This window comes from Girardinichthys multiradiatus, chromosome 12 (assembly GCF_021462225.1).
Source record: "Girardinichthys multiradiatus isolate DD_20200921_A chromosome 12, DD_fGirMul_XY1, whole genome shotgun sequence".
Lineage (NCBI taxonomy): Eukaryota > Metazoa > Chordata > Actinopteri > Cyprinodontiformes > Goodeidae > Girardinichthys > Girardinichthys multiradiatus.
The window spans coordinates 50078221-50094177 of record NC_061805.1 but is presented as its reverse complement, the minus strand read 5'-3'; the positions used below and the strand labels follow the sequence as shown (position 1 = coordinate 50094177).

Genomic DNA, 15957 nt, shown 5'->3' with positions numbered 1-15957 from the left:
ACTAAGATCATTGAGAGTTAAAAAGAAACAACCATTTAATCTTCTCCTTTAGGCCTATAGGGAATATAAAACAAAGACTCTGATTTGTCTCTTCCTTGTCTTCAGATGATTATGTCCATATCTCCAGCAACCCCTGTGACCTCCACTGCACTACGACCGACGGCCAGAGGCAGCTCATGGTGATGGCGCGAGACGGCACTTCCTGCAAGTACAGCAGCTACCGCGGCGTCTGTGTGGAAGGTACGTGTGAGGTGAGTTCAAGTTGTTTCTATCCTCCCAGCTGTCGGCCTCTAGTGGCATGTAGGACACAACACAACCGAGCTGATGCTTCTCTAGGATGGGTTCCAGCCTAAAATGCAGGAATGAATGAAAACAACATCTGACAAACTTTGTATTGCCATACGTATTGTCCTTTCCCACACATGTGAGTCTGAGTGACACCCTGTTATTAATAAATAGGGTTTAATAGGATGTTAGCCAACCAATGCAGCTATAATAGCTTCAACTGACTTTCCACAAGGTTTAAGCGTGTGTTTATGGGAATTCTTGACCATACCTCCAGAAGGGCAGTTGTGAGGTCAGACACTGATGTTGGCTGAGAAGGCTTGATTCTCAGTCTCCCCTCTAGTTCATCCCAGACTTGTTCTATTGGGTTGACGTCAGAACTCTGTGTGGGCCAGTCTCCTCCATCAAGTCTTTTCTTGCTTTGTGTGGAACCTCATACTGAAGCTAAGGGGCTGAGCCGAAATCCTGAAAAACAGCCCCACACTTAGAGTTGGGAAATGTGGACAAAAATTCATCATGGTTTTGTTTTCCATACTTAGTTTAGTTATGTTTAGTTTTAATAATTCTCACAATACAGTTTCAAATGAATCACATTTCTAAGAAAGCATCTGCTTCAATGCAAACTGCAAGAGCAAATGCAACAAATGCTTGCTTCTAACTGACATTTATTTTCATCACCATAAACTAAACACACAATTCTCTATGTTCTCAATGCAGTGATTTGAGCTACTCTGAAGGCCATATGAAGTTTAGACGTCTGTAGCTGTTGACCTCGCCCTGTGATTTTACGTGGCCTACTGGTTAATAGCTGAGTTGTTGTCGTTCCCAGTCAACACTGGACTGTGGAATATTTAGCAGTGAGGAACTTTCACAAATGGACTTACTGCACACAGGTGGCATCCTATAATCAGGTGGGGGGTGAATAGCCACATATTTTACTGAAGTAAGAGCATCACTGCTTCAAGATATTTATATTCAAGTAGAAGTAAAAAGTATTCATCCAGAAAAATACTCAAGTAAGAGAAAAAAAGGTATTTGGTAAAAAGGCCACTCAAAAACTGAGTAACTGTTAACATCAGCATCTGATATAATTTGTGAAAATGATATAAGACAGACCAAAGTATAAAGTTATGGGAAAAATAAGATATTTAAAAACATTTGCAACATAAAGCTTTTGAAATCAACAGTTACATATATACAGGACATATATATGTATATATGTATATATATATATATATATATATATATAAATTATGTAGGTTTGCATCTGGTGAATTTTTGGTTACAACCTGTTCTTCATTCAGTGAGGTAAATGGGTTGACTAGCCAGACTTTTTACTCCAGTGAGACTGGTCGTACTTTACTTCTATTAAACAAGTAAAAGTAAAAAGTATAATGCAGTAAAACTACTCTTAGAAGTAAATTTTTTCAAAAAGAAAATCTTATTACCCACCTCCACCTATCATGGTATCATGATGTAATTTACAGACCTCCCGACAGCGGCCCAGTTTTTCACTAATGTTTGTACAAGAAGCCTAGGTTCTGTTTCCTATACGCCTGTGGTCCCGGAAGTGACTGGACCACCTGAATTAAGTGATTAGGATGGGTGAATGGAAACTCTTGGCAACATAGTGAGCCCATACCGTATAAAAAGAAAACAACAGTTAATGCCAGTGTAAGCAGTTCTTGTTCTGTATCCTTTTTAACTTCCATTTTGGTGGCCAGCCGATCGGATGTGATGGGGTTCTGTTCTCCTCCAACACTTTGGATAAGTGTGGTGTTTGCCAGGGAGACGGCAGCAGCTGCAGCAAAGTCACCGGGAACTTCCGGCGAGGAGCCACGACTCTGGGTGAGCTGCTCTGGGCTTTCATACCATATCTTATTTAGCAGACACTAAAACACAAACCTCCACACTTGTTGGGGCCCCTGGTAAAGATGTGCATATAGTGAACATGGTAAAATAAAACTGTAATAATTAATATATAATCACCAGAATGTCACCTAAAGAGAAACTCGTACTCGTACTCGTACTTGTACTCGTATTCGTACTCGTACTCGTACTCGTATTTGTACTCGTCGTCTTCCGCTTATCCGGGACCGGGTCGCGGGGGCAGCAGATTCAGCAGAGACACCCAGACGTCCCTCTCTCCAGACACCTCCTCCAGCTCCTCCGGGGGGAGCCCAAGGCGTTCCCAGGCCAGCCGAGAGACATAGTCCCTCCAGCGCGTCCTGGGCCGTCCCCTGGGCCTCCTCCCGGTGGGACGTGCCTGGAACACCTCCCGAGGAAGGTGTCCAGGAGGCATCCGATATAGATGCCCGAGCCACCTCAACTGGCTCCTCTCGATGTGGAGGAGCAGCGGCTCTACTAAGGGAGTGCCCGGCCACCCTACGGAGGAAACTCATTTCAGCCGCTTCTTTCAATCATGACCCAAAGTTCATGGCCATAGGTGAGGGTAGGAACGTAGACCGACCGGTAAATCGAGATCTTCGCTTTTCGGCTCAGCTCTTTCTTCACCACAATGGATCGGCACAGCGCCCCCATTACTGCGGCAGCCGTACCGATCCGTCTGTCAATCTCCTGCTCCATTCTTCCCTCACTCGTGAACAAGACCCCGAGATACTTGAACTCCTCCACTTGAGGCAGGAACTCCCAACCTGAAGAGGACAAGCCACCCTTTTCCGGTCGAGAACCATGGCCTCTGACTTGGAGGAGCTGATCTTTATCCCAGCGCTTCACACTCGGCTGTGAACCGCCACAGCGCATGCTGTAGGTCTTGGCTAGAGGGGGCCAGCAGGACCACGTCATCTGCAAAAAGAAGAGACGAAATCCTCTGGTCCTCAAACCAGACCCCCTCCGGCCCTTGGCTGCGTCTAGAAATCCTGTCCATAAAAGTTATGAACAGGACCGGTGACAAAGGGCAGCCCTGCCAGAGTCCAGCATGCACCAGGAACATGTCCGACTTAGTGCCGGCAATGCGGACCAAACTCCTGCTCCGCTCGTACAGGGACCGGATGGCCCCTAATAAAGGGCCCCCGATTCCATACTCCTGGAGCACCCCCCACAGGGCATCACGAGGACACAGTCGAATGCTTTCTCCAGTTGGGCAAACTCCCATGAACCCTCGAGTACCCTGTAGAGGGTATAGAGCTGGTCCAGTGTTCCACGGCCGGGACGAAAACCACACTGCTCCGCCTGAAGCCGAGGTTCGACTATCGGCCGGACTCTCCTCTCCAATACCCTGGCGTAGGCCTTACCAGGGAGGCTGAGGAGTGTGATCCCCCTGTAGTTGGAACACACCCTCCGGTGACCACCACCCCAATGCGTGATGGCAGGATTGAGGAGATCCTCGAAGTACTCCTTCCACCGCCCGATAATGTCCCCAGTTGAGGTCAGCAGCCTCCCGCCAGCACTATAAACAGTGTTGGTGAAGCACTGCTTCCCCCTCCTGAGGCGCCAGACGGTTTGCCAGAATCGCTTTGAAGTCAACCGGTAGTCCCTAGAGGTCCCTTGAGGCAGCCTAAGCATCCGGGGATCGGGCCACTGAGGTCTCCACCTTCGTCCGCCACCCAATCCTCTTTGCACCGGTCCCTCACGGTTCCCCCTGCAGGTGGTGGGCCCACTGGGGGATGGCCTCGCGTTTCTCATTCGGGCTTGGCCCGGCCGGGTCCCGCAAGGAGCAACCCGGCCACCAGGCGCTCTCCGGCGAGTCCCGATCCCAGGCCTGGCTCCGGGGTCGGACCCCACCCGGTTAAGGTGGCAGTTCAAAGAGGGGCCTAAAGAGAAAGAAAAACATAAAAGATGTTTTATACCACTCTGTATTTTGTCTTGTTCAGGTTATTCTTTCATCACCCAAATCCCTGAAGGGTCCTGGGACATCCAGATCATCGAGAGGAAAAAATCAGCTGATGTTCTTGGTATGTTCTCTTTGCTTTTACTTTACTTTTTGAACAAATAACTGAAGACAATAAAATGTTAAGTTGTAAAAAGTTAACTCAGATGAGAATAAAACTGAAGACGGATAGAATGCTCTTTCCAGTATTTTCCCCAAATTTTCCCATTTTTCTTGTGTTCCAGCTGTGACAGACCAGGCAGGAAACTTCTTCTTTAACGGCGCCTATAAGTTGGATAGCCCCCAGAACTTCCATGCAGCAGGAACCATCTTTAAATACCGACGGCCCATGGACGTGTATGAGACTGGGATCGAATACATTGTCGCCAAAGGCCCCATCGACCAGGCAATCAATATCCTGGTACCTCCACATCATTTTATTTATTTTGAAATATAGACTGTCCATATCACATTTGAAAGAACCTTATTAGTTCTGGTCCAAACACAGGTGTGGAACCAGAACGGCCGAACGCCCTACATTACCTACGAATACACTGTCCTCCGGGACTCCCTGCCCCCAGTCCCACCTCCTCCAGTCTACACGGGATCAGACACCTCAACTGGGGAGGTGTCTGTGGAAGAAGACAGCCTCACGCCCCCTAACGGCAGTGTTTATGACCAGACGGTTCCTGGGACCCAGTTGGGGACAGGTGAGGCCGACGGACAGAAGGGCCAGGAGACCAACGAGGTGTTTGAGGAGAAGACAGCGATCGACTGTGACGAGGATGAAGCAGGGGTACCGGTACCAAAACTTACAGGTGAGGACAAATCAGACATATCATCTTTTACAACCTGTTTTTAAATTATTCAAACATATTAGAATCTTAACTGCTGAAATTGCTATTTTTGCATCTGGGTTATCAAAGAAGACTCCAGAAGAGTCTTTAAAAAACTGGCTTTGCTCACTTTTCTCAAAAAGCAATTTGAAATGTCTAATTTTAAGACAAAGTTGTGTTATTGTAACCCCAAAGATTCATATTTTTATGTCTATTTAACAACATTTGTTTAGCCACATCTGTCTGAGTTTTGGTCAAACAAAAATATTTAGAGTTATGATAAAATCTAAAAATGAAAAAAGAATTAATGCCATTAATTTTCCTAATGCCATAAACTGCAATCAAAGTATTTAAAACCTTTTCTTTTTGCATATTTTGTGTGTTGATTTAATCCTAAATAATTGTTCATGCAGACTGAAACTGAGGCTGGATACTGTATGTCATCATGTTTGTCTGTCTCTTTGGCGGACGAGAAAAGATCGGTCCAATTTCACCGACATTCTTTCATGCTCCATTTTCTGCATGTGTGTGAGATGGCCCTTCCAACTTTGCATTATTCATTGAGTAGACACATAAAGGAGACTAGCAGCCAATAAAAAATTCAGAATTTTGTGGCGTTTTTGTCTTTTAAAAATGGCTGTATCACAAGCATGAGCACTAATGGCCTTCCTGTGGGCTCTTGGCTTAGCTGGCTGCTTGGGCCATCGTCTTACCGCTGAATAACTGAGACATGTCATGCAAAAGCTGATGTTGACTCTGTTTTCACAACAAACTGACATATTCCTCGTTTTCCTCTTCAGTTTAGTCTCATTCATTTCTATCTGTCCAGTCCTGCATTTCAGGCCTCAACATGTTCTCATGAAATGTTTCCATGCAGCTTTTCTCACTTTATAATCTTTCCAGTCCTTCTTCTGGAAAGACACCTAAAATACATTCTACCTCCAAGGATACTAAAATAGGAAGAGTTCTAGGTGTTAATCTCTCCTGTTCTCCCTGCAAAAACCTCTAAAGATGTCCAACAGTACAGGGTCATCATCACAGTTTTGGTTTCTAAATTGTCCAACATTTTCTCCAAGGGACAGGACAGCTGTACCCTCTCCTTGCTCAGCCAGGCCTTTAGAATATGATTTTCAATCATCTTGCTAAAAAATGCAAAGACATCTGTGAGAAAGATGTGTTCTTGAAGACAAAGTGTAGCTCTAAAACCCCTGCTGGACTTTTCTGCATTAATGCTGCCATCACATGGGTACAAATTGAGCTTCGCCAAGAACACTGATAACCTAACCTCACCCCTTCGGATTTTAGTTGGAGAAACTTTGTTTTTAAATCAGTTTAATTGGTTCTATTTATTGAAAGCTTGATTCTTTGTTAACTTTGTTATTTTTGACATTTTTTTAAAAGTGAGTTGACAGGAAATAGGGTGGAGGACACCAGGAAGGGTCACCGGGCCGGGACTTTAATCCACATGGGTCATGTGCTTGACCCCTGCGCCTAGGAAATTGATTCTTGACCCAAACACAATAACCTGTTTGAAGTATTTAATTTTATGCATCTGTACTCTCCGCCCCATAAATGTCAGGAATGATACTATTCTCCTCCATGGTTGCTGTTCCTGTGGAGACCAGCGGCTGAACTGCTCATCAAGTTACATCACAAGGGCACCAGCTCACCCTGAGTTACTCCTTTTCATGCGGTGTCCTGGATCTGATAACCTAAAACGTACCTCAAGCTTCACACCAGCATCCATTTGATCTTCCAGTCATCTCCTGTTGAGACATCACTAACTGTACTCGCCTACAGCTTTCTCTCACGTCTTAGAACAATTATACCAAACACTACAGTAAACCTGTTTTGTTACTCGTTCAGTGTCCCGTATGTTCCTGGGTCAAACATAAAAATAATTTACAGATGAAACTATGTTAAACCAAGTCAAAACATTAATTAACTGATTCACTGTAAATACCTTTGCTTTGTCTTTGGATGTTTTATATGCTCCCAACTTTTTATAATCATGAAGCAAAATGACCGTAACACTATCAGATACCAGAAAAGCACAATGAATAAAAGCAAAGCTGCTGTGATACTGAATCAACGCTATATCAGTGATAAAATAAAGTTCACATTTTCCACTCTGGTCCAGATAAAGGAAACAGCAGCCAAACTCACAGCACTGTCAAACCTCCCCCTGATGGTGGACTCCTGGACCCGGGACGTGATTCCACGAACCTCATCTGGAGGGTTCTGCTGGATGGACGGATCAGTCCGGACGAGCTGCTGATCAACATCTCCACCAATCAGCTGCTGACGGAAGGAGATGCCTTGTTCTCACCTGAGGTGGGCCTGAGTGACCCGGAGCGGGCGGTCCCATTGGATCTAAACGAGACGCTGGAGTTTGCTCTGGGACACAAAGGCAACGACAGCGGAGACAACCAGAACAGGACGGCCCAGACGGTCGCTGGCCGTTCCAACAGAACCAGGTGAGGTCAAACAGATGTCACTCATCAGAACAAGATGGGAGAAGCCGATGAAGCCAAAGACTGACAGGCTGTAAAGCTGTCAATACGCTTATATATCAGACAGGTCGGAAGACAGTAAATCTGTCAGGTCAGACTGTAAGCAGGTGGATTTGGAGATAAAAAACCATCTGATGTAAAGACAGCCACATCAGGAGGGAAGACAGGTGGGTGGATCATTAATAATTTACTTTAGTTTCATCTGTTCGGCAGCCAGGAGGTATGAAAACAGAAACACAATTTCCTTTGAGAGGGAGAAAAAACTTGCCGAGCAGACAAGGAGAGACAAAACTGACACTTTGAAAAGCGAATAATCCAATAATGTGCGAGGAGGAATTAATACCAGGAATATGACAAGATGTTAAAACTCAAGGTGTGTGATTTTTAAAGAAAAAACCCAGTGGAAGGAACAACCAATGTTGGGTTGGAGGCAGTGGAAACGCTATGCACTGCTATGTGATCCTGTTATAATAATTATTAGTAGAATCTCTGTGGTTTACTGGGATCACACAATTTACATAAAATTAACAGTTATTACTTCTGCTGCAAAAATAATACATGGCATATTACAATATGGCAGTCCACAGCAAACTCTGATTAATCGGATGTTTTCATCTCATTACAAGGACTGTAGGAATGTTGTTATAGATGTTGTTGTCATATTAGAAAACCACGCAAAGGCAATATTATTGAGAATTAAATTACAGATAGCATCCACTTGCACTAAATCCATAATTTGCTCCCTCCTCTGTTTGTGGCTTCCATGATGAGAAACTGATGCTGAAGACCTCGGTGATCTTCAGCATATTTAGCATCATAATCACCGTCAGGTGTGGGCAGCTACTGCAGTGAGACTCCATCTAACAGGCTGAATATTACACTGGTATATAAAGTGTGACCTCAACATACAGGTACATCTAAAAACTTTAGAATATCATGGAAAAGTTCAATATTTGCCACTCATTTCAGAAAATGAAACTAATATATTATTTAGATCACTCTACAGAGAGTAAAATATTTCATGCCTTTTCTAAATTTTTATTATTATAGCTTACAGAGAATGAAAACCCAACATTCAGTGTCTCAGAAAGTCAGAATATCACATAAGATAAACTAAAAAGGATGTTTAAACAGAGGCTTCTGGAAAGTATGTTAATTTCTATGCACTCAGTACTTGGTTGGGGTTCCTTTTTTCTTAATTACTGCAACAAGTCAGAATGGCATGGAGGTGATCAGCTTATGGTTCAAGGGGAGAACTGACAGCCTCACAGATTGCATCACTGACTACATTAACTCCTGTGTGGACAACATTGTGCCCCTCATGAAGGTACAGTGTTCCTCCAATAACAAGCCAAATCAATCCTGAAAAAAGGCTCTCCTCAAGGAGAAGAAGAGAGTCTTTAGATCAGGAAACAGGGAGGAGCTAAGAGCTGTGCAGAAGGAACTGACAAGGGATGGAAAAACATCTTCAGGAAGAAGATGGAGGACTAGATGCAGCAGAACAACATCGGTGGGGTTTGGAAGAGCCTGAAAACAATTTCTTGTCACAAACTAAACTCCCTGGCTGTAGTAGATTTAGATTTCACAACTGATGGGCCAGAACAGATTCTACTTTCTAGGGAGAATGAGATGTTTTGAAGGGGGTGCACCAGAAGTGCACTTTCAGCGCATGAAGACAAAGAAAGCTGGAGGACCTGATAACGTCTCCCCATCATGTCTGAAAGCCTGTGCAAATCAACTCACTCCGATCTTCACAAGGATCTTCAACAAATCACTGGAGAAATGTGAGGTCCCCTCCTGCCTCAAACGATCCACCATCATCCCGGTTCCCAAGAAACCTGCCATCCTAGGATTAAATGACTACAGGCCTGTAGCCCTGACGTCTGTGGTCATGAAATCCTTTGAGCGGCTGGTGTTGAAGCACCTGAAAGACATCACAGGCCCCCTGCTGGACCCCCTGCAGTTTGCTTACCGAGCAAACAGGTCGGCAGATGATGCTGTTAACTTAGGTCTACACTTCATCCTGCAACACCTCGACCACCCAGGGACGTACGCCAGGATCCTGTTTGTAGACTTCAGCTCGGCCTTCAACACCATCATACCAGACATCCTCCACCAGAAGCTCACCCAGCTCAACGTCCCAGCCTCCACCTGTCATTGGATCAACAGCTTCCTGACGGACCGACAGCAGCAGGTGAGACTGGGGAGCATCTTCTCCCGATCCAGATCAATAAGTACTGGTGCCCCCCAGGGGTGTGTTCTATCCCCACTCCTCTTCTCCCTGTACACAAATGACTGCACCTCATTGGACTCGTCCGTGAAACTCCTGAAGTTTGCAGATGACACCACTGTCATTGGACTGATCCAGGACGGTGATGAGTCTGCATACAGACAGCAGGTGGATCGGCTGGTACACTGGTGCGGTCAGAACTACGTTGAACTGAACCCACTCAAGACTGTGGAAATGGTGGTAGACTTTCGGAGAACACCACCCCCATACACCCCCCTCACCATCCTCAACAACACTGTATCGGCCGTGGACCACTTCAGGTTCTTAGGAACCACCATCTCTGAGGACCTGAGATGGTCTTCACACATAGACACTGTTCGAAAGAAGGTCCAGCAGAGACTGTACTTCCTGAGGCAACTCAAGAAGTTCAACCTTCCACAGGAGCTGTTGGTCATCTTCTACACTGCCATCATTCAGTCTGTCCTGTCTTCATCCATCTCAGTGTGGTTTGGATCATCCACAAAACAGGACAGGTCCAGGCTGCAACGAACAATCAGGAATGCAGAGAGAATAATCAGGGCTGACCTTCCCTCCATCCAGGACTTATACAGGTCTAGGGTCAGGAAAAGAGCTGCTAAAATCTCTGCAGACCCCACACACCCTGCATATAAACTATTTAGAGTTTTACCTTCAGGTGGCGCTACTGAGCACTGTTCACTAAAACCAGCCGCCACAGAGACAGTTTCTTCACCCAGGCTGTTTCTCTGATGAACATTCAATAGAGTACAAAACAACAGCATACAGATGTTGCAAATGCACCTTTTATTTATATATGTGTATATTTGCATATTGTAAATATGTATATTCTGTAATACAAAACCAAAACCAGAGAGCAAAGTGTACCGGAGTCAAATTCCTTGTTTGTGTACAAACTTGGCAATAAAGCTGATTCTGATTCTGATTTTGAATCTATTTGGTGGTATCAGCCATCTTCAATGGAACCGTTTGATAAGCTTATCAGGAAGGCCCCCTCAACTCAGTGCAGGTGGTGGAGGGCAGAAGGACTCTAGATAAAGTAACCTCACTGATGGACAATGTCTCCCACCCCTAGCATGAAGCTGTTGCAGAACTGGAGAGCTCCTCCGGTGAAAGACAACTGCTGCATCCTAGGTGCACAAAGGAGCACAATCTCAGGTCCTTCCTCCCAGCAACTGTTGGACTTTATAACCACTACTGCTGACAACAAGCTCAATTTGCTGTTGTTTGCAATGTTTTTTATACTTCTTGTAAACAGTCTGTGGTTGTTTTTTATGCACAATTATACATTAACATTTTGAAGCACATTTCTTTGAATCTAAGTATACTATTTTTAATAAATGTACAGTATTTTTGGACATTCTGGTTTTGAGCACAGCTTGATTCTGCAGTGTGCTGCTCCTACATCTGCGTACAAACTGGTGAAGATCTGATGTTGGAGATGAATGCCACCATAGCTCCTGAATGTTTCTGTGTTCACCAGGGGGAATCAAAGGTTCTACCAGAAGAATCTGAAGCTGAGTGCTGCTGATATGTACCGCTGGAAACTTTCATCTCAGGAGCCCTGCAGCATGACCTGCTCTATAGGTAATTCCTAAACACCTTCAGGATCGCTTGGTATCAGTGACAGTTTTCTAATAGGTTCAGTGTATTTAAAACCTGACATTTCAACAGATCTTCCTCACAACTAATGCTTTAACTGATCAGACATGCAACTTAATTTATTTTTCACTTTTTTATCCAAGGAGAGGAGGGCAGCAGTAATCAAGCGTGTTATATTAAAAGCAAGAATGATTCTTTACACCAGCAGAAGATGTTTCACTTCATGTCTTGAATATCAGCATATGCATTAAATGTAAATTTGAATTCCGTTTGATTCAGTTTTATTTATATAGCGCCAATTCACAACATGTCATCTCAAGGCACTTCACAAAGTCAATTCAATCGAATCATACAGATTTCAAGTTAGGTACATACATTCCATTAATCCTAACTATCAAACACTGCAATCAGATTCAATTATTTATTCAAATTGGATAAAAAGTGTTTCTGTCTAAGGAAACCCAGCAGATTGCATCCAGTCAGTAACTTGCAGCATTGACTCCTCCTGGATGAGCATGTAGAGACAGTGGACAGTCACTGGCATTGACTTTGCAGCAATCCCTCATACTGAGCATGCATGTAGCGACAGCGGAGAGGAAAAACTCCCTTTTAACAGGAAGAAACCTCCAGCAGAACCAGAACCAGGCTCAGTGTGAGCGGCCATCTGCCACGACCGACTGGAGGTTTGAGAGAACAGAGCAGAGACACAAAGAGAACAAAGAAGCACTGATCCAGGAGTACTTTCTATGGGAAGGAAAAGTAAATGTTAATGGATGTAGCTCCTTTAGTCGTTTCATCTAGAAAGAAAGAACAGATAAACTCTGAGCCAGTTTTCAAGGTTAGAGTCTGAAAGAGAGCACATAGTTAGTTACAGTAAAACCTCAGTCAGTAGCCATGTCTAGGAGAAAAATAGGGTTAAACACTGAAAGACACGGCTAAGTAGTATGAAAATGTAGCAGAGAGGGTGAAAGTGGTCATTATGTCCTCCAGCAGCCTAAGCCTATAGCAGCATAACTACAGAGATAACTCAGGATAACCTAAGCCTCTCTAACTAAAAGCTTTATCAAAAAGGAAAATTTTAAGCCTAGCCTTAAAAGTAGACAGGGTGTCTGCCTCACGGACTAAAACTGGGAGCTGGTTCCACAGGAGAGGAGCCTGATAACTAAAGGATCTGCCTCCCATTCTACTTCTAGAGACTCTAGGAACCACCAGTAAACCTGCAGTCTGAGAACGAAGTACTCTGTTAGGAACATATGGACCAATCAGATCCCTGATGCATGATGGAGCTAGATCATTAAGGGCTTTATATGTGAGGAGGAGAATTTTAAATTCTATTCTGGATTTAACAGGGAGCCAATGAAGGGAAGCTAAAATAGGAGAAAATATGCCACCGTAAAGCCACCTTTCTTTTTTATCATTCTTAATGTTATTTTCCATCTGTGCCACCATCTATCTATCTATCTATCTATCTATCTATCTATCTATCTATCTATCTATCTATCTATCTATCTATCTATCTATCTATCTATCTATCTATCTATCTATCTATCTATCTATCTATCTATCTATCTATCTATCTATCTATCTATCTATCTATCTATCTATCTATCTATCTATCTATCTATCTATCTATCTATCTATCTATCTATCTATCTATCTATCTATCTATCTATCTATCTATCTATCTATCTATCTATCTATCTATCTATCTATCTATCTATCTATCTATCTATCTATCTATCTATCTATCTATCTATCTATCTATCTATCTATCTATCTATCTATCTATCTATCTATCTATCTATCTATCTATCTATCTATCTATCTATCTATCTATCTATCTATCTATCTATCTATCTATCTATCTATCTATCTATCTATCTATCTATCTATCTATCTATCTATCTATCTATCTATCTATTGCCACACAGCTTTTATTAGATAGTTCTAACTTTTTTGGTTTAGTTTTTAATTGGCTGCCCTGCCTGTGTCTTTCATTTGGAGGTGATTCTGGTGCAAAAAGATTAATGCACTTGCATTGGTGAACTTGACGCGCAGAAATATTTTTGCACTAGAATTACCTCCATACCTTCACTCAGTGCTTTGTTAGGGCTCTCTGTAGCAGTGGGGTTTACTCTTGCCAACCAATTAGACATCTGGATGTGTTGGTGCCGCCTATGATAACAGTGTTTAGAAAATAGATTTGAATGAGTCTTTATTTAACCAGCAGGGGATAGTTTTTAATTAATACTGGCATGGAGGTGACATTACAAATCTATTTTAACAAACAGAAAATACATGAGTGAAATAATGAAAATATCTTCAGGTGGTGTCATGTTGTTATTAGCAGTTCTTATTGGTCAAAGTTTTAATCCAGTAAGCAGCGTGATAAAGAGAATCCACTGAATCTGTTTGTAAAAAGAGATGTTGGTAACAATAAATAACATTTAAGAAATAACATTTCATTATTTTCTTTAAGTTGTTGCATAAATATAAATGTTGCCTTCGTCCTCCTTCTCATTCATCTTCATCCTGATCCAGGCGTGTCCAAGTCCTTCGTCTCATGTGTTCGTTACGATGGGGTCGAGGTCCATGATATGTACTGTGATGCTCTGACCAGACCAGAACCGGTCCATGACTTTTGCATTGGTAGAGAGTGTCAGCCGAGGTACCGTCAGCTTAAAAACACTCCCTGAGTTTTCCACTTCCTGCACTGAAACCAACATAGCTCCCAGTGTGCACCAGTTTTATCTGAATGTGGTTTTCCAGATGGGAGGCGAGCAGCTGGAGCGAGTGCTCCCGGACCTGCGGGGAGGGTTTCCAGTTTCGTCAGGTTCGCTGCTGGAAGATGCTGTCTCCAGGCCTGGACAGCTCGGTCTACAGCGACCTCTGCACCATGGCTGACCTGGAGAGACCATTGGAAAGGCGAGCGTGTAAGAGCCCCACTTGCGGCCCACAGTGGGAGGTAGCAGAGTGGACAGAGGTAGGACTCTCCCCAATCAGGTTTGATTATCATTGAACCTTTTTATTTGCTCTTGTACAGCAACATATAAAAGATTTACTAAAAAACTATGAATCACTGCAGATTTCTTTGTTGTTTTGAATTTTCAAGTGAATTTTGTTTTCACTAACCTGTAGATGTCCTTGTTAAAGGCTTTATGCTGGTAACATTTGGGATGACAGTGTCTGTGTTTCCAGTGCCCTGCTAAATGTGGCCGTAAAGCTCAGGTGACCCGAGATGTCCGATGCTCCGATGAGACCAGACCATGTGACCCCATGACCCAACCAGCAAACATTAAAAACTGTACTGGACCGCCCTGCGAACGCCACTGGACTGTGTCAGAGTGGGGCCCTGTGAGTGTGTTTTTTGTGGATTTCTATGTGTTAAATTGTTTTGCAGCTGCCTTGTAATTCCCAGCCTTTAAATGTCCTCATCTATCTTTTTCCAACTCCTCTTTGCCTGATTCTCATGTGTAATCAGCACAACTATCCTTAATCAGTATCTGACTTCTCAGCTCTTTTTCTGATCTTCCTGTTGGTTCCTCCTGTTTTCTGTCTGACTGGTTGAATTATAATAAATTATTAAAGCATGGTGGCATGTTTATTAGCGTTGTTGCCTTGCAGCCTCAGGTTTTTTTTTTGCACAGTTTGCTCTTCTTCTCATGTATGTGTGGGTACTCCAGCTTCCTCCCACAGTTTAAAACCAGGCATGTTGGGTTAATTTGTCTCTTTAAATGACCTTCAGGTGTGGCTGCATAGCTGACTCTTCCTCTTGCCCCTTGAGCGCTGGACATGAGGGCCCTAGAGTGTGTCTATATCTGGGTCTTTGGCTCCATTTGGGTCCTTCTTCAACCTACTACTGGAGCAGTTTTCAGGATGCTTTTGTTTTGCTGTTAAACATTGGAAGTTGTTTTCCTTCCAGTGTTTAACAATACTGTGTTGCCTAAAGCTTGTCTGAAAATGTTGCACATCTGTCCCAGCTGGTCTACACACCAACTAGCATGGTTCAGATCCTTCAGGAAACATTTGTTCAGCATTACTGCTGAACAAATGCTGGACTGTTTGGTGTTTCTTCTGAGGAACAGCTTCTTTTAACTTCTGATTTAACGCTTTAGTAGGTTTTGGCCCCAGCTGATCTTTATCCTTCAGGTGAAACCAAAGCTATGAATCACTTCAGTTCTAACAACGTCAGCTTTATCCTCATGGTTTCATGTTGTAAAAGATAATTCATTAGAAAGTCTTATTTTACTTTAAGCTCGAAAAGGTAACATTGTCTCCTTTCTGTCAACGTCCCCTGTGAGGATTTTATATTTGCCACAACATCTTATTTGTAGAGGAAAATAGCTTCCAGAAATGGGAATAATGGGCATTGCATCTCCTTTGGAAACCATGATAATAAAACACACCAGAAAAAAATCTTCAATGAAGAAGAAAGTCTGTTAAGACTGAAGATAGAAAATAATGTGTCTTTACTTAATATATTGGGCTATTTTCACCAGGCCAGCTAATCAAACCACCAGAAGAAACATCTGGAAAGACCTCCTGCTTCCTTTGGGTTTAGGAGGGAACGTAGCAACGAGGTGCTGCTGAGCAAATAACTTGATTCATTGATCAACAGGAGTTTGA

The 15957-nt window shown here is 43.3% G+C and overlaps 1 protein-coding gene across 1 annotated transcript in view; it reads left to right on the top strand.

Annotated features, from left to right (window-relative positions):
• The window catches only part of adamtsl2 (ADAMTS-like 2), a 44357-nt gene that overhangs the window by 24043 nt on the left and 4357 nt on the right, over window positions 1-15957 (top strand). Inside the window, exons 6-15 of the mRNA XM_047380555.1 lie at window positions 106-251; window positions 2010-2133; window positions 4119-4199; window positions 4360-4535; window positions 4623-4932; window positions 7091-7427; window positions 11213-11316; window positions 13873-13999; window positions 14101-14314; window positions 14530-14685. Of these exons, the coding sequence (XP_047236511.1) occupies window positions 106-251; window positions 2010-2133; window positions 4119-4199; window positions 4360-4535; window positions 4623-4932; window positions 7091-7427; window positions 11213-11316; window positions 13873-13999; window positions 14101-14314; window positions 14530-14685 (1775 nt within the window). The remainder of the gene's footprint in view (window positions 1-105; window positions 252-2009; window positions 2134-4118; window positions 4200-4359; window positions 4536-4622; window positions 4933-7090; window positions 7428-11212; window positions 11317-13872; window positions 14000-14100; window positions 14315-14529; window positions 14686-15957) is intronic.